Raw genomic sequence first — 18,401 nt, forward strand, 5'->3', positions numbered from 1 at the left:
CATAGAAAAATAGTTTGGAGCATCGGAAGGAACCTTGGTCAGCATGGTAACAATGCCCCAGCATCTCAATCCTTGACCCTGGTGCCCTCAAAAAAAAAAAAAAATGTTTGAATTTTTTTTTTTTTTTGGGGGGGGGAGTATTTTTTAATAAATGTAACGAAATACATTTCACCCTGATTGTATCGCAATACAAAGGAACATTCAAAATGTATTTCGATACAGAAATACAGATACCGGTGAAAAAAATGTATCGCGATACAGAAATACAGATACGAAATGTATTCCTGAAATACTAACGCGATACATTTGTATCGCGATACTGCCCAACCCTGCGCGCAGGTATATTTAGCCCTCAAATATTCGAAAAATAACTTGATGCTGATTGCACCGCACAGGTGAAAAAATGGAGGGTGAATACCACGTACCTGAAAGACACATTTTATGGAACGAGTAAACTCACACACACACTCGAAACAACCACACTAGTCACTGTCAGAGTCCGACGATAGCTCCTTTTCGCTGTCCATAGGCTACAGGCAGTAGTCCTCGCTGCCGTCCAAGGCGATGGAGAGGCCGCACTTTTTGAAGGAGTGGACGACCATCGCCCGAGGGAGTGCCTCCCAGGCGTCGTGTACCCATTTTGCTAAGTCGTCGAGCGTCACCCTCTTAAAACGCCTTGCCGGCGTCAGCGCGTGCTCCCCATCAATCAGCCACTCATTGTATGCTGTACGTACATAGTCCTTTATCAGCTTGTTCAAGCAGACGTCAAGCGGCTGAAGTTGAGAGGTCATGCCACCTGGGATGACCACAAGGTCGGTGTGGCAAGCTGCAAGTTTGTCCTTCACACGGTCGCTGATATGGCACCTGAACGAGTCGAGCACCAACATCCAGGTCGGCACCAAATCGCTTCCTCCCCACCGAGTCTATCCAGTCGATCATGAGATCTGTGTCCATCCAGCCTTTGGGGTGTACCCGAGCAATAACATTCTTAGGGAATGTAACGTTCGACGGAAGCATCTTTCTCTTGAAGATTAGGAAGAGGTCCAACTTGTGCCCGTCTGCCATGCAGCATAGCATCGCTGTTATCCTATTCTCGTTTCCCGTCGAGAGGATTCGCCCCTGCTTAGCGCCTTTGGATTCCACTGTGTAGTTCGATGGCATATAAAAAAAAACATGGGAGTTTGATCGGCGTTTCCGATCTGTCTGATCATGTGGCTCCTGTACCGGCGAAGCTTGACTACAAACCGCTGGAATGCAACCAGCTTCTCTTCATATGCTTCTGGGAGCTTTTGGCAGATACTGGTTCTTCGCCTAAGCGAAAATCCCTTTCGCTTTATGAATTTGGAGATCCAGCTCCTGCTGGCCTTAAAACGAGACCGGGGAATGTTGCAGCTTCTTGCAGGCTGGAGTGCCTTCACCTTGATCGCATCCGAGGAGACGGGCAGCTGATTGAGTCGCAAGTCCTTTACGTAGTCCGCAAGAGAGTCTTCGAGCTCTGGAAAGCGTCCCCGTTGGGGGCCTTTGAACCCTTTCCGCGTAGCTTTGCAGGCGAAATTCCTGCGCCTTTGTTTACGCCAGGCGCGCACGCACGTCTCCGGGACGCCCAATGCTCGTGACGCAGCTCGGTTGCCTTCCTGTTCCGCAAGGATGATGACTTTGCGCTTGAAAGACGCCTCATAATGAACGCGCCTTTTCTCCATCTTGCCAATACAACTGAAGAACACACGAGTGAAACGGGAGTGACTGGTGTGGCAATTGGGAATGCAAAAAGATGGCGTCATATTGATGAGGTTGGACCATGTGATAGAAAGATGGATGAATAGATAGCGGCTGTACCTTTGAAACAGGCAGTAGCTTGCCCCACCTAGCATACTATGTGGCCATGACAGAGTTTTGACTTTATTTAAATTTTGGTTCATGGGTTCGATTGTAACGCGCATGCAAATTTGAGCTCACATTTTCCGGAAAAAAAGTGTGTGTTATAATCGTGCAAACACAGTATATGCATCCTAAAAAGCCAAACATTACAGTCAGTTTGTTTTATTAAGATTGGTGTCAAAAGATTGTTTATCATAGACGGTGCTGTTGCACGAGGAAAGGCGGGGCTCTGCCCTTCTTCACCCAGTGGCGCCACCTGATGTCAACCTTTTGGTTCCGATTTTTATAGAGGAATCGGCCACGCGTGGGTGTAATGTTTGGTTTATTAGGACGCTTGGAGCTCACGGTTTGCATTACAACCTTAAAGGGACCATAGAATGACTTTTTTACTTTTTCCAGATAACTTTTACATTAAACCGTCCATGTTCACTGAATGCCGAACAGGCATCCGTTTTCGTCTCGGTTTATTAACTTCTACACAAAAAATTAATGAAATATCAACTTTTTCTTTCTCTCCAACTGACCGCAAAACAAGCCGTGACGTACGCTGTTTCCGGAACCGGAAGTTCTCTCGGCAGTAGGAGAATGGGAGCGTTAGCGGCGACGAGTTGGGGTGCACCGGTAGGTTTTACTGCGCTGATGTCACCGACGTATTTTCTGAATCGGCGCCTCTCATCGCCGCATCACAGCTGAGCGAAATTCAATGAGATATGTTGCGCTACAGCGACAGCATGGGACTAGTCCCATACGCCGGTATGCCTGTTGGGAAGTGCGGCGAGTCTTCCGGTGAAGACTCCAGAAGTCAACCCAACTGCCATTGTTGGCAAAAGGCGGCCCGTGTCAGTCGTTTGCAAAGCGACGTAGATGGAAACAAATTGCCGCGGCGTTTTTCGCGGCCTCGGAGATGCAGGAGCGAGCCGACGTTAAAAAAGATACGTTTGAACTACGAGTGTCAGCAAGAGCCACGTAAATACCTGTTCACACTCGGAGCAGACGCGCGCGTTTGATGGAAGTGCTGTATTCGCGCTGTTGGTAAGCGCTTCGGGACCGATCTTTTACGATTGCAACTCGATACTGACGCGACACTCGGCAAAGAAAGGTTGGACCGGCGTTGCATGTATACCTCCCACGAACTGTTATAGCTCGACAGTGACGTGCAGTCTGTCAGAATAAAAATGGCATACCAATAACAAAGTGTACATACCGTGTTACGAAGGTAATCCATACGGCGTTTATTTCAGCTCTATGTCACACAAAACAAGAAGATAGAATCGACGAGAGTCCCTTTTCGACGAGTGTTCGTCAACACTGCCTCGGAAAACAAGGGGAAGAGATTGACCTCACCTCTTAATCTAAAATTGAGGTCAGCGATCAAACTATAATACGGGAAGGGTCCACAAGGGTAGCGCGGGCATATTCCATTCAGCACGCCAGCCGGTCGTAGACAGACGGTCTTGCGACGAAGCAACGCTGGGCCGAGTCGGAGTGCCTGCTAGGCCTATATTCTGAGCAGCTTTGTCGGAGTCGTGTGATTTGTGGCCATTGTCGCTCTTCTCGGGTGTTTGTGGATCCAGCGTTCTTGTTCGTCGCGGTCTGTTTTAAGTACTTTTTTTCTTGCTGCTTGAAGTCGGCACGCACGAGAAGAACACGTAGAAAAATAAACGTTCAGTCAGTCAGAGTTTTGAGAGGAAGGAAATCAAAGGAAATAAACGTTTGTCGCGACCCAACTAACTGATGTCGGCCCTGCCCTATTGCACACGCGCAGTAGTTGCTTCGTTTACCACACGATGGATGGCGCTTGGCTCTCAGCATTATCAAATTTGGCAATTTTCGCGACACATCTCTAATTATGCTACAAAATGTGGATCTGAATATTAACAAAACTTTTAGGAAACATTCGCCGGCTATTTATTTTGTTTACGATCGCGGTGCTGGTGAGGTAGGCTCTTACCCAATAGGCGACGTGGATTCGGCTGACGTGCTCCGTTTCCGCGGATGCATCGTAGTGAAAAGGTGAAGGAAAGAAGGTGCAAAAGAGTCCAGTTTTCTTTTAAAAGTTCTATAGCAAATAATTTTTTTTGGCTCCCCATTTTTGTGTTTTTGTGTTTATTTTCACACCTTTTACGACGTGCGGTGGATGAAATTCGACTTTAAAATCATTTCATGGTCCCTTTAAGTAAACTGTTACAGAAACTGGTTTGGTTCCCCTTTAACAACGCGGTGAACGTTTCAGTTCTTCCCGCCGCGCACAGAGTTAACCGCAGAAAAACGGGACGGGGCGATCGTCGGGAACTTTGTGGTGCACTATCAGAAATGTTTGGAAGCGGTTGCAACCCATCTCCGGTCTTTGTTACGAACGCTCTGCTCAGATTGGCTACTCCCGTTCCTTCGCAGGCCTGTGCAGTCCCCAAAGCCTCCAGCAAGCTCTTCTCAGCCCGTGCCTTCCCTCACGTTGCGAGACTCGACAGAGCCCGACGATGACGAGGAAGAACAGGATGAGGAGCAGGCAATGCACGAAGGGCATTCTGCAGAGGACGCAACCGACGTGCAAGATGTGCAAGAATTCCAAGACGTAACAAATCTCCAGGTGAAGTTTGTCTCTAGCCTGTCTCTTGGGTTCTGGACATATCGGTTCTGTTCAGTTTATCGTGTTTGCACGATTTTAACGCGCTCCTGATTCTAGCATGCAGGCAGATTTAGCTTCCAGATATTCAAAAAGTGAATTGCTGACGATTCTACCGCACAGGTAAAATAATTAAGATTGACCACATACCTCATAGAACAGATTTTATGAAACGCACGTCAACACAAAAATATATACTGTGCACTAGTCGTTGTTGTCAGACTCCGACGATGATTTTTCGCTGTTCACGGAGGTAATCCTTGCTTTTCTGCTTGTACGAGTAAGCGACCGCCGCCTCTGGGAGGGTCATTTTCCAAACAACAGTTTTTGAGCTTGTCAGGTCACTGGGATTGCGAGGCCGCGCAGTGCTGCTTCGTTGTTATCCTTTCCCGCCAGCGTGATGGCCTTTTTTCCAGCGGAGCTGTTAAGGGCTAGTTTCCCCAGGATCGTGTCCCCCGCAAAGAAATGTTGACACAAAACTCTGGACAGCTACCGCCATCTATGAGCGACGGCGGCAACCGGACAACCGGCTTACCGGCCTTACTCATAGATAGTGGCAACCTTCCCAGCCTTTCCACTCTGGTTTTCATCAGAGTGGAAAGGCTGAATTTCTATAGGCGTCGTCCTAGATGTCGTCCTAGATGTCGTCCTTGAGGTAGTCCTTGAGGTCTTCCTTGATGTTGTCCGAGAGGCTGTCCTTGAGGTTGTCCTAGAAGTCATCCTAGAGGTCGTCCTAGATGTCCTTGCGGTCGTCCTAGATGTTGTCCTCGAGGTTGTCCTAAAGGTTGTCCTTGAGGTCATCCCAGACGTCGTCCCTGAAATCGTCCTAGAAGTCCTTGAGGTCGTCCTACATGTCGTCCTTGAGGTCGTCCTAGATGTCACCCTAGACGACGTCCTCTAGGCGTCGTCCTTGTCCTTGAGGTCGTAAAGAAGTCATCCTTGAGGTCGTCCAAGAAGTCGTCCTTGAGGTTGTCCCACTATAATACAGCTTCGCTGGTCTTCGTTTTTCACCAGAGTGGAAAGGCTGAAAGTTTTTATAGGTCTAGCCTTAGGGTCTAGCCTTGTCCATCCGTCCGGTCGGCGTCCGTGCCCACATAAAAAGAAAAAATGCTTGCGCAGTCAACAGGATTCGAGCCTGTGCGGGGAGACCCTAATGGATTTCTAGTCCATCGCCTTAATTACTCGGCCACGACTGCGGGACGAGTAGGGGGCTCTGAGATGTGGTAGTAACTCAAGAGCTGGGGTTTCTGTCATGGATGAAACGTTGCATGTAGCTGCTCAACGTCTATACAGTCAAATGCGTATATAATCGCATTAAACTTTGCATGCATTGGCTCAACGTTTATAGACGAGAGGGCGCTGCGGTCAAATGCTCAAATGCGTATATAACCACGTTCCATACCACACATTCTCTTTCTGACATGGACCGTTGACTTAAGCGGTGGAGATGCGTACCCACAGCTTCTAGCGGATCCAAGCTGATTCGCTGGAAGCACCACCTGCTCTGCATCTCACCGACCATAAAGCAATAATAATGAAGTTGAAATGCAACCCGGAACTCAGCACTACCTATGACCAATAAAAAAAAAATCAGCTCCATCAGCACTACCTATGAAGAATAAAATCAGTATCATCAGCACTGCCAGAGCTTTGCCCCAATCAACATCATTCACCACATGGAGATGCGGTCATTTTTTTACATAAGATCTCCTAGTGGAATTTCTTTTGCTTTTCAATCTTAAAACGGCAGACACGAGACCGTGGACGCGAGACAAAGCGCGTGATACAGATACCGAAATGGCGACCATAAACAAACCGTCACGACGGTGATGGGGCTAGCCACCTTATACTGAGTATTTTGGAGTTTCGGTTTTTGCTTTCGATTGTAACGCGCATGTAGTTTTGGGCATTGATTTTGGCGAAAAAAAGTGTGCGTTAGAATCGTGCAAACACAGTAATAATCCTCCAGAGCACTTCATTGCGGCTCATTACATGAGGGGGGTGATCTAGTACAAAAGACTAACAGTGAAAATTGCTGAATAACAGTTCTGTTAATGATGACCGAGAGACATATTCTACGGGTAATATAAAAAAATAAGTAAAAAGAAAAGGGGGGATCTGATATTGAATAAACGTTTTGGACTTGTGTAAAACATTTGCGAAGTGTGCCTTGCAAAGATCACCGGATTTAGACTGATTAGTTTTGAGTATGATTATTTTGGGAAGAGAATCCCAGTCACTGATAGCTAGTGAAAGCTGGATATTTTTTAATTTGTTCGTTTTTGCGAGTAGATGATTTACTTTTAAAGTGTGGTCGCGACGCAAGTTGATGTGACATGGCGGGTGACACTAATTGTTGTGAAAAGAAGAGAAATGGTAGATTTTGTGAAACATGATAAGACGAGTAAGTTTTGTTCTTTCAGTTAAGGGACAAAGATTTAGATTTGATTTTAGTGCATTTGTGCTCAATGTCCATGAGTAGTCGTGCGATATAAAACAAGATGCTTCATTTTGAACTGATTTGAGTTTGTTAATGAGGTATGCTTTCAAGTAGCCATGCTTCGAAGCTTGTCTGGTCAATGTGGGTGGAAAATGCTTTGTTTGGGTGCCAGTCTGACAATCGGGGGCACGCCTTAGCAAGGCTTGACTAGCACACGATCTAGCCATGCTGTAGCAAGATGGCGGCGCTGAGAATCCAGACTTGCAAACGTCTATATTCTTTTTGTTTGATAGGTAGGTTCATTTGATTTTAGCGGAATTACTGTAGGGCCCCTTAAAATGTTTTCCGAGTGACCGCAAAAAGTCAGCCGTTGCTCCTAGAAATTTTTCCTAAGGAAAAATTTCTCGGCCCCAAAACTAACCCTGACACTCCCCCACGTCAGCCGTTGCTCCTAGCACGCTGGACGTCGGGTATGTCAATGAGGTTCTGCCGCGGGTCTTAAAATTTTTTTTAAAATTTTAAGACCCGCGGCAGAACCTTAAAATTTTTTACCATTTTAAGACGCGGGTCTTAAAATGGTAAAAAAACCCGAAATTTCACGTTTTTCAAAATTCACATATTTTGATTAATTGTAGTCTAAGGTACCTGCCTGCAAAGTTTCAATGTCGAATTCAATGTCTAAGCATGAAAAAAATGATATTTACGATGTCCCCGCAGAGCCCTAACACAGCGAGTTCAATGAAAACAAGTGGAACTTCGCGCCCCGCGCGTTTCGCGATCGCTCGTCGGATCGCGGCCATCTTGGTCTTGTTGGAAAGCCGCTTATTTTCCCCACGTCCCCATGCCATTCGTTATCGCGACAACATCGGGAAACGTCCGCATTCCGCGGGTTTCGAAGGCCCCAATTGCGATCGCTCATTGGCCGGCTAGCAAGGTGCCCGTACGTCAGAGCACGCGCGGCGCTTAGCGCCCCTGCTATTGGCCTAAACGCGCCCCTCCGCTCTTTTTCTCCTTTCCTCCTTTCCGTTCCCGCGCTGGCGAGAGGTGCGTCGTCTGCTCCTGGGCCCGTCTCCGCCCGTCTAGGCCTGTCTGCTTTGTTTCTTCCGTTATCGAGCGCACGTTTTAGTTCCCATTTGCGCGCTTGCGTTGAACATTGTTGGTTCGCTTTCCTACGAAGTCGCGCGTGTTTTGTTTTGTTTCGCTTCGAGTTCTCGAGATGCCCGACGACGCTCGGTTGAAATCGAGCACGCGGCAAGCGTTCGGAAGGAAGAGGAAGCGACCGTGGAACAAGAAGCCGAAGCTGTCTGCTGCAAGTGCGCCACCGCGATCGGCACCGCCGGATGGGAGGCACTCACTTGATCGAATGACGTTTTAGCGAACGCCCACGTTTCATCGAACGACACTTTAGCGAATAGTCGGACGCCGCGAAGCGGCGTTTTCGGGTGAGCCAAGTGAGTTCATATTTTTGTAATGAGTTGCCGCAGACTGTCGCCGCGAAGCGGCGTAAAGCGCAGCGCGACGGATGGGTTAACGCGCGCCCCCGTTATTCGCTAAAACGACCATTCGCTCAAACGTCGCCATTCGCTAAAATGTCATTCGCTCTTGTGATATGGACCCCCGCCGGATGCCTTGGATCCTCCGGAAACATCAGCCGGAGACATCGCGACTCCATGCAGCAGCGGCAGTTTGTCGAGCTTTGCGAGCGCGGTTCGTGTCGACACCGCATACTACTCCACGGCCGAGCAGGCGCAACGAGTCGCACGATCGGACGTATGCAGGGGTGGAAGCGCTGCGCCAATTGCACCACCCTGCGCCAATTCACTTCCCTGCGCCAGCCTGCTCCAAAACGCCAATTTCAACTTTTTTTTTTTTTCTCTAAATTTAGCGGAAAACGGTTGGCCACGGGCCACCATGAGGTGTGTACTTTTGCTTAGGTGTCACTGCGGGTGACTCGTACCAACTCTACTGGGGCTCCGAACCATGTCTAACCTCAGGGCGAGGCAACGTTACTAAAACACTCAGTTGGGAAACTCGCCGTCGAAACTTGGGCCGCTGGCGTCCACCGAGACCGAGCTAAATGCGACAACAGCGCCACTCTTTGTCACTTGTCTGTACTGTGGTCACCTTGACCTTTCGAAAGCCTGTTTTTGCGTAAAAACAAACGAAAAATACTCTTTTTGTATGAAATTTATTGGAGTTAAGTACCAAAAGAGGGGCGCGTTATGTTTTTAAAATCTTTAGTTTGCAGGGTTTTCCAACACAATTAATATTGTTTTTATACAACCATGCCTCAGTGGGCTTTTCAGGTAGCACGTCCCGCCCTAGGTGCATTTTAACTTCAGTTAGCTCAACGCGGCGCGTCCGCCGGGGAGACGAGGGTGGCACCCCTTTAACCTCTACCGCTGTATCTGTTCTTACAGCCAAAATAGAAGTCACGTGCAGTACCTCGAGTGGCCGCTGCGGGAGAAATGGTGGTGTTGTGTTCGTCATTAGCTCGGTGGTCGGAGACAGTTTGGGGCCACTTTTTGAAAGCTGTCTCTATGGGAGTTTCCCAACTGAGTGTTTTAGTAACGTTGGGGCGAGGCGTCGATTTTAGTTCATCGAGAGTGCGATGTCGTTTTTTACTACAAAGAGTTTATATACGAACACATCGGTTTGGTTTCGGGCATGGTTGGTTGGCGCGGTTGGAGCGCGCATGCAGTTGCCCGTGGTCCCGATTTGCCGTGATCGTGGGAGTTGGTGCCTTGGCACCGGTGGGCTACCTTGGCCATTAACATGAGCAGAAGTAAGTGGTCTTTACTAGCTTTTCCTGTTGTTTGGTAGCGTACCATATTTGGACGCTTAGCCGTGAAGAATCGCGAGCACAGGCACATCCGTTCTCGAGCTCAATTTGTCTTGTCAAAACGAAACCAAAACCATCATTGTGTGCACGAATGTGCACGCTGTCGTGTGTTGTCTACCGCCGTCAAACCACTGGCGAAAACAGTACCCGCGATCTTAAGCGGGTTGGTTAACTGGCAGTGCTACACACTTTTTTGTTTCTTTCCTTTAGCGTGGAGGAGTGGGGGTTACATCAGAAATGCCGTACAACACTCCCGCGCTGCCGATTCGGGGGTTGGGGGTTGGGGGTTGGGTAGGGTAGGGTAGGGAGAAGTTGGTGGGCTTTTTGTCACGTAAGAAGGCAGCCTGCCCCGCAGGGATCAGCACCTGATCAGCTACATCTCATTTTCAGTCTCGTTCAAACTGTCTTCTCTTAAAGCACTTCTACTGAGTGCACAAGAACTCATAAGCAAGGGTGAGGCAGTTAAGGACATGGACAAGGTGGGGAGTGGACACCTCCTGCTAAGAGATGTGAACTCTAAACTGCCCAAAGTACTCGAGCGCATAAAAGAAATTGACTCTGCTCTTCAAACTGTGAAAAAAAAAGGTGAACTTCAGTTGTTTCTAAATTACACAGATTCAGCTTAGTCACAACCCTTTTTTTTGAACATGGAGCCTGTGGGCTCTTCTAGTCAGTGTTTATGCTGCATATGTATTAGTGGCTGTGATATTTTTAAGACAATATATTTTTCCATCCAAAGTAATTAGATATAGCTTTGTATGTTAACTTGGGTGTAGGGATTACTGTATTTTATGAACAGGGATTAAGAACATTTGTATTTAATGAAAACAGGTCAGCAAGGACTGCTTTATTCTGAAACATGTTGTGGTACCTTAATTTTTTTTACGGAGACACGCAATGCAAGCATTTTATGGAGTACATAAGGTTGCGTTGCTCTTCTAGTCGATGCTTAAAGCTGCATATGTACGAGTGACTGTGGTAGTCTAAAGATATAAAATACACATTTTATTTTGCATCTGAATTTTTGTCAAATGTCAGAAGCCTTGTATTTTGTTACTAAACTTGATATAGGGCTTTTTAAGTAGTGATTGAACATGTGTATTCTTTATTAAACAAAAACTGTAGTCAGCGAAGGTAGTTTATTTGACACCTTGCAGTGGTTTAGTTTTCTGGATACATGTTTACAATTGGTCTATTAAGTAGACGGTTTTGTACTGGCGTGGCTCAAGTTAGGCTTTTATTGTCGGGGCCTCCCATATAAAGTCTATCATGACTCTGCCTGCTGCCGGAATGGTTCTCAAAGACTTTCCTTTGCATAAATTGCCAATATTCCATATTTCAATGCAATAGAAATAGAAAAATGTGTATGTATGTTGCTTGAAAATTATTCTGGGATGTGCATGCATATAGTTTTGCTACATTTTCACATTTAGAAACAACAAATCACTTTTAGACATTTGTTTGACCTCCGTGACCTGCTCCAAAACCTACTTCTACGGCTCCAAAACTTATTTTTGCTGCTCCCGAGCTGCTCTAAAGCGAGCGTTTCACTGCTCCAAAACTGCTCCAAAGTGGGACTTTTGCTGCTCCCAGCCCTGATACAAAAGGCTCTAGCCCGCTTCCACCCCTGCGTATGCAAGCGTGCGCTATCGGAAAAGTCGGCGACCCAGCGCAAATTCGACCTTCTCGGCGTCACCACAGGAGGCCAGACGCGCGACGCTGGGACACAGTTCATTGTAGTGGACATGAAAGCTCTCAACGACCTCTTCGCGCAGGCGAAGTGCGGAAGCTGCGGTGCGGGAACCCTAACACTTAGCAAGGCCACGGACAAAGAGTATGGCTTGGCAGTCAAGCTTCTGCTCGTCTGTGCCACATGCGAGTTCGAGAAGAAGCAGTTTTCTTCACCAAGAGTTGCCGGAACGGCGAAGATCACTCCTTTCGAAGTGAACATGAGGGCAATGAAGGGAATTCAGTCAATTGGGAAAGGAGTCACTGCCCTCGCAGACTTCTGTTCGTCCATGAACTTGTCACACCGCGGCCTGCATCACAAGACCTTCCAGGGACACCTGAAGACCCATGTGCAAGCCTGCGAAAAGTCAGCAAGTGCAAGTGAAGCTGCCAGCTCAGAAGTTGTCAAGGGACTGTATGCAGACTTCTTGAACCCTGTCGGCAACATCGACGTGATCTTTGACGGATCTTGGATGACGAGAGGACGCAGCTCCCACATTGGTGTGGGCTGCATTGTCGAGCTGTATTCCGGCCTAGTTCTTGACCATGTGGTGTACTCCAACTTTTGCCTTGGGTGTGCCCTGGGACCGGAGCCGGAGGAAGAGGGGTACGGCGACTGGTTTGCAGCCCACGAGTGCCAGAGGAACATAGATTGCAATTCAGGTCGGATGGAAGTGGAGGCTGCATTGACCATGTTTCAAAGATCCCTGGCCAAGCACGGACTGAGGTACACCACAGTTCTCTCGGATGGAGATAGCCGAACCTTTCATGCGTTGACCGAGGCAAAAGTCTACGGCTTCGTCAAGGTCGAGAAAAAGGACTGCATCAATCATGTGCACAAGCGGATGGGGGCTGCGTTGCGTAACCTCCTTGAGAAAAAGAAAGCCCAGGGTGAAGCACTCGGCGGAAAGGGCAGACTGACGCAGGACCGAATCAAGAAGATTCAAAACTACTACAGCCATGCCCTTAGGAGCAACAGTAACGATGTGCCAGGGATGAAGAGGGCAGTGGAAGCCACCCTCTTGCGCATGACGTCTACGGACAGTGCCCCAGACCACAGCAAGTGCCCCGACGGAGCTGAGTCGTGGTGCAAATTCAACAGAGCCCTGGCAAATGGCGAGTGTCCACCTGCGCACAAGAACCCTCTTCCAGATTGTGTGCGGTCCGCCCTCAAGCCAGTGTTTGCAAGGCTCAATGATGAAAACCTGCTGGCACGGTGCAGCGAAGGCAAGACGCAAAATGCCAGCGAGAGCCTGCATTCGGTCATCTGGACGCAAACCTCGAAGAACGCCAATGCCTCCCTGGACAGCGTCAAGAGGGCTGCTGCCGAAGCTGTTGCCGTCTACAATCAGGGCAGGCGGGCAATGAGCGAGTCCGTTGCTGCGAGCCTGGGCTATGCTGCCGGTGACTGCCTCGTACGCCGCAGCATGGAGAAGGACAATCTGCGTTTGCGTAAGGCCAACGCTGCCCACCAGAGCAGCAGCAATGCAAAACAGAGGTTCTCCAGGTAACACCGGACTGGAACAGCTGGGGACTACAGTCCTGGACAGCTGTGAGGGGGCTCCCCTTTCGAGTGCTACATGAACAAAGGCCCTTTTCAGGGCCAAACAAAATCTGCTTTTGGAACGTGCAACCCTTAGTGCCTCCTCCCGTTGTCCCTTATAGAGTCTACTCATTCTTTTATAACTTTATTTTACATTGCAGACATTATTTCTCAGTTTTATATTATTTTTTAAAGGTTCTTGTGAACGGATCGCAGAATTTTTCATCTCAATTTGTTCAGATAGAACTATGCTTCATATTGCTGAACATTATTGCATGGGATCCCTTACTCAATTTTATGCAATGAGTGTCAAAACTTCAACTGCAATTTTCTCAGCTTCGCATTTTTCGTCTACATGCCTAGCCTTACGGTTGTTTTCATGAGATTATTCTTCAAGGATTTCTATAAACTTTATACCGTTGGATTCAGAAAGAAGTGAACTGCAGGGTGATGCTATTTTTGTATGACAGTATGGGCCCGAAATTTTATTATTAGTGATAATGTGACCTCGTTAGGCTTTGTAAATAGTGTACTTGACCTAATTAGACTAGTTTTATACAACAATCTATCTTTACAAAAATATAAATAGCATCATCTTGCATGGCAGGTCTTTAGCTACAAATCCATATCACTTATGCAAAAAAATTTGTATTAGAAAGTTCCTTAATGAGTCGTAAGAAATGACCTAATTAGGCTTCATTATTTTCTTCGTAACTCACAAAGTAATTGAGATATTGCAGAACTAGTTGAATATTTGAAAAGAGGAAGCCAAAACACATATACACACTGATTTTCATTATAATCCATTAATAAACAAAAAAGTCGATTTTAGAACCAGTGTCTTGCCTTAAAATGATTAAATTTCACTCTAAATTTATGTAAATATTTCATTGCAAAATATATTTGGGATCGAAGCAGTTTTGTTGAGATTTGCCCTGTACATTTGGTTTCTGCGTGGCTGGCAACTTACACTATGCTTTTTTTATTTTCTTGTTCATTTTGGTTCCTGCCTTACCGCCAAGCATTCTGACAAAAAGGAATCGAGAACACGTTGTGCGGGTGTGCCACAGAGAAACCCTTAACATACCACAGATAGACTGAAGCTCCACCTGAAAGTGCCTTAGCCAAGCTGTTATGTCAGGAGTAGCCAAATGACTATGTCTTCTTATTGAATATTTTCGGGTTGGACTAACGAATTTGTAGTTTGTGTACCATAATATCCCAGGAGATGTCCCCGTACCCTGAAAGGTAGATAGCCCGCCTAGATTTAGTTGCAATTTCCTGTTCATGCTAAAACAGCAAGAGAAGGCTCACTCCTAGAAATCGCATCACTTGGATGGCTTCGGCAGCGGTAGGGCAGCTTTTCTTAGCACTGTCGTCTGTCAGTGCCGTTCAGAACTGCCTGAAGACAGCATTTGGCTGATCGTGATCACTTTGGTTCTAGGTCAGTTGTCAGGAAGCACTCGCATTAAAAAAAAACATAAAAAGAAGCGATGGTCACTCTGGGGCCAAATGGAGCCCAGGGCAGCTTTAACAAAACCACAACATCTAACCATAGCTTCAATCCGGCTTTTCTATTGTGTAGGGCTATGGGTGTGGTATCAGTCGCGGGCCGATTTTTCGGGCGCCGATAATTCGGGCTTGTTCGATATTTCGGACCTAAAGAAAAAAATGTGACCTACCCGATAGAAATAGTGCATACTATTCACTACCAGTGTTTCGGACAGCTTTGGACAATCCGGTTTGGACAATCTGGACTGAAAGTATTAACATATTTATTCATATCAAACCGTCCGCTGCCACGACCGTGCTGTTAGAGAGATACGTTTGGCACGGAAAATTGGGCATTGCTTTCATTCGGCGCATCCTCTGCCGTTCGACCAGCCTCACAATTTGGCATGCAGTTGCTTAATATACTACATTGTTATTTCATTCTACCTTTACTTCACGTTGCTCGACAGACGATACCGTTAGCGTAGCTAAACAAACATTCAAATTCGCGTGTCAAGTAACATTTTCTTTTTTTTTATGTTACTGGTACATCCATTAACAACATGTTACTTTATGCTACCATGCAGTATTGGGACAGCACCACATTTTTTTCCCCTTGAGGGCATCTTTTTTGTGCCAGTTTAGTGGGCTAAACTCTTTGTTTCGAGGTTTCATACCAAGCAAGCTAGCTGGCAAGGTTATTTTCCCAGCCGGCAATGGGAAACAGAACCGCGTTTCTTGCATTTGGCATGCCGCTTTTTCACGCAGAGCCATCAGGCAGGAAAGCATTCCTTCACCACAGTGTTGCCAGTGACGCACAGAGTTGTCACGTTTATGAAAGGGGTCTATAGAGCGAATCGAGTCTGAAGTATCAAGCAGCGAGTTTAATGGCCTCTGAAATTTCTGTCCCTCTTATACTGTATGGCGGGGGTTCTCAAACTGGGTTCCGGGGAACACAGGGGTTCCACGAGCTGGTCTAGTGGGTTCCACGAACACCCAAATTGCAACCCCCCCCCCCCCCCCCCCCCCCACGCCGCAGACTGCGCGACAGGACCACGCAAAGCGCCATTATCTCACTTTGTACTGACATCGCGATTGATATGGTGGGGATATATGGGAAGCAACACAAGCTAAATTGCCTGCAATTGTGCATCTGTTGCCTCTTGTTCGGCAAATATGGAGTGGGGGGTTTCGCGGCAGTTTTTGAGGCTTCCTGGGGTTCCGTGAGGCCAAAAAGTTTGAGAACCCCTGCTCTATGGGGTGAATCCTGCGAAATTTTGGCCGGTGACTGTAAACCAAGTTATATATATATACGTATATTTTTTTTACAAGTTGCATAAATATACTGCAAAGAAGCCAACTTTTACATTTCCTAAAAATCTTGCACTCTCAAGCCTTGCTACAGCGTCTTTTTAAGTTTTTTTGGTCACACTCCGTAAGGTATGGTCCACCCCTTACTGTCGAGCAATTGGCTCTCGATTTTACGCGGGGTAGCTTTTTTTTTCTTTCTAAGAGCCATATTTGAGTGGAATGACCTGGCTACGGATATTGTATCACCTGAAGGTGAATCTTTTTGTAGAATTATCAGTGCGTTGGGGGTACTTGCTCACCTGGCTGTTGTGTTGTGGGTTTTAATGATGTGTGTTATGTGTAATTTTAGGTTTTTTTGTTTTTTTATTTGTAGAAATTGTGTTTTGTTGTGTGCTGATGCACACTTTTGGATTTTGGTGCATCTTCATTTATATTTTTTTTTTCATGTTGTTTGTTAATCACAATTTTTTTTTCATCCCCTTTCTTGTAATGCTTTGGCACTGCAGGGTTCTGCAAAAATAAATGAATAATTTAAAGCTTTGTTGAAAAGGTATTTTTTTGTTTGTGTTTTTGGTTTAGGGCGTCGGGGCCGTGCATTTGCACGCTCTCGCCACTTTCACCGGCTCTGGGATTGCGGCAACATTTGTGATTTTATGGCATCATGCCGAGAGTGTGCGCTTGGACAACGAACCCCAGGTTGCTCCTCAGGTGATGCAGTTGGTGCCCAGGGTTCACCAAGTACTCCCTGAGGTCCTTGCGGTGCCGGTGCAGCACGGTGGCGGCGCGAGTCTCGCCGTTGCGGTCGACAGCATCATCAAGCTGATGGTGTGCGACACCCTGGTGGAGACGAGCTGCGTCGAACTCTCTACGGAGCCTTCGGAGGGGCAGGAGGACAGCCTGCTGTGAGCCTCGCTTCGTTGCCTTTACCTCTGCGCGCCTCCTGCCCCCACCCTACGGGAAAGTGAGTTTGAACTTTACCGCATTTCTCGTATACGGCACACTCTCCAGAAGTGGCCAGCCCTGAAGAGCCTTTGTATTTCTCGCACCTAAATGACCCTTATGGGAGAACCTTCATATTGCTTGCATACAACACACTTTCCTTAAATAGTTCAGAAGAATTTTTAAATTGCTTGCATATGGTATGACACTTTTCATAAAGGGCCAGCACAGAACTTTCACACTTTTCTCATATATGCCACACCTCCCGTAAGGGGCGAGTACGAAAGAACCTTTGTATTTCTCAAATATGGCATACGTTTTATAACCATCCAGTACGAAAGAACCTTCGTATCCCCTGAGGACGTGGAATCCTAAGTATGTATAATTAACTAAAAGCTTGTAGTGAAAACGTTTTTTTTGCAAAAACAAAACTAAGATCACGCAATACCGTTGCTGGCACACCAGCAACAAATTTCGGCACATTCTGATTAAAATACATTTGAAATTACCCCTTTTTGGACTTACTTTTGGGGAATTATTTGTTAAATCGGGTTGACAGTTAAGCTTAGTTCATTATTTCAAGTTCATAAAAGCCTTGAGCCCTATGGGATTCTGCCGGGGAATTAGAATTTGTTAATTAAATCGGGAACTTCGTAAGCTTGAGTTTTGTAAAAACGAATTTCAACTGTAACTAAACATGAAAACTTTTGAATATTTTCTTTATTTTTTATAAAAGCCATGTTTTCTTATAAATGGCCAGCAAGGTAGAACCTCCACATTCTCTGTATAGAGCGCACCTCCCGTTGACAAACTTTCTCGAGATTGGCGAGTACGGAAGATCCTCGGTGAAGTTTGGTCTTTGTCGGATTCACCAAAATGCAGTCAAGTTGGCAGCAATTAATAGGCAACTCAAGGGGTATTTCTCTTACATGACTTACCATGCCTAAATGGCCAGCGTGGCCATATTGCTTGCATGAGGGTATGTCTTCCGTAAACATAATATCTCACTATAGGCCACCATAGAAGAATCTTTGTGAAGTTTGGTTTGTGTCTGATCTACCAGGGAATAAAGTGGAGGTGGTAGGTGAGCGAAGGGGTTTTTGAGCACTATGATCTGGGGGAGCTCTTGTAGAGTTTCTTACAAAAAGGTTCACATGTTTAGGATGTTTGGTAATTATAATACACATGCACAATGCAGGAGCTTGGGTGTTGTGTGCCCCAGTGATACAGTAGTCTACTGCTTAGGTATGCCTGAATCGTACCTAAAAGTATAGAAAGTTACAGGGGCAAGTTCCAAAGTAATGACTTCATTTTTGTCACAAAATTTCATAAAATGGCATCCCCTGAGTGCATCCTTTCACAGACTACCACCTGCTTGTTGCCCTAAAGGGCACACTCGGAGTGTGACACTTTACGAATGAGAGGGAGCTCAAACTGCAATCAACAACCTCCAGAGTCGAAGCAAACACTTGTCAGGGGCGGGAACTAAAAGTGTCTTACTGGGTGATGGTGAAAGGTTGCAGCTAAAATATCACTTTCTTGGAAAACCATTATTTGCTTGTAAAGAATGTTGTGATTATCTGTGTGAATGTGTTCAAGAAACAAC

General features: G+C 46.6%; 1 protein-coding gene across 1 annotated transcript in view; it reads left to right on the forward strand.

The window, feature by feature from the left end:
• The window catches only part of LOC8026027 (zinc finger protein 658B), a 107,870-nt gene that overhangs the window by 87,976 nt on the left and 1,493 nt on the right, over positions 1 to 18,401 (forward strand). The window contains exons 22-23 of the mRNA XM_040217771.3: positions 4,273 to 4,465; positions 16,565 to 16,817. Coding sequence (XP_040073705.2) covers positions 4,273 to 4,465; positions 16,565 to 16,762 — 391 coding nt within the window. The 3' untranslated portion in view covers positions 16,763 to 16,817. The remainder of the gene's footprint in view (positions 1 to 4,272; positions 4,466 to 16,564; positions 16,818 to 18,401) is intronic.

Source organism: Ixodes scapularis, unplaced genomic scaffold, assembly GCF_016920785.2.
Source record: "Ixodes scapularis isolate PalLabHiFi unplaced genomic scaffold, ASM1692078v2 PGA_scaffold7__128_contigs__length_106722199, whole genome shotgun sequence".
In the NCBI taxonomy this organism is placed as follows: domain Eukaryota; kingdom Metazoa; phylum Arthropoda; class Arachnida; order Ixodida; family Ixodidae; genus Ixodes; species Ixodes scapularis.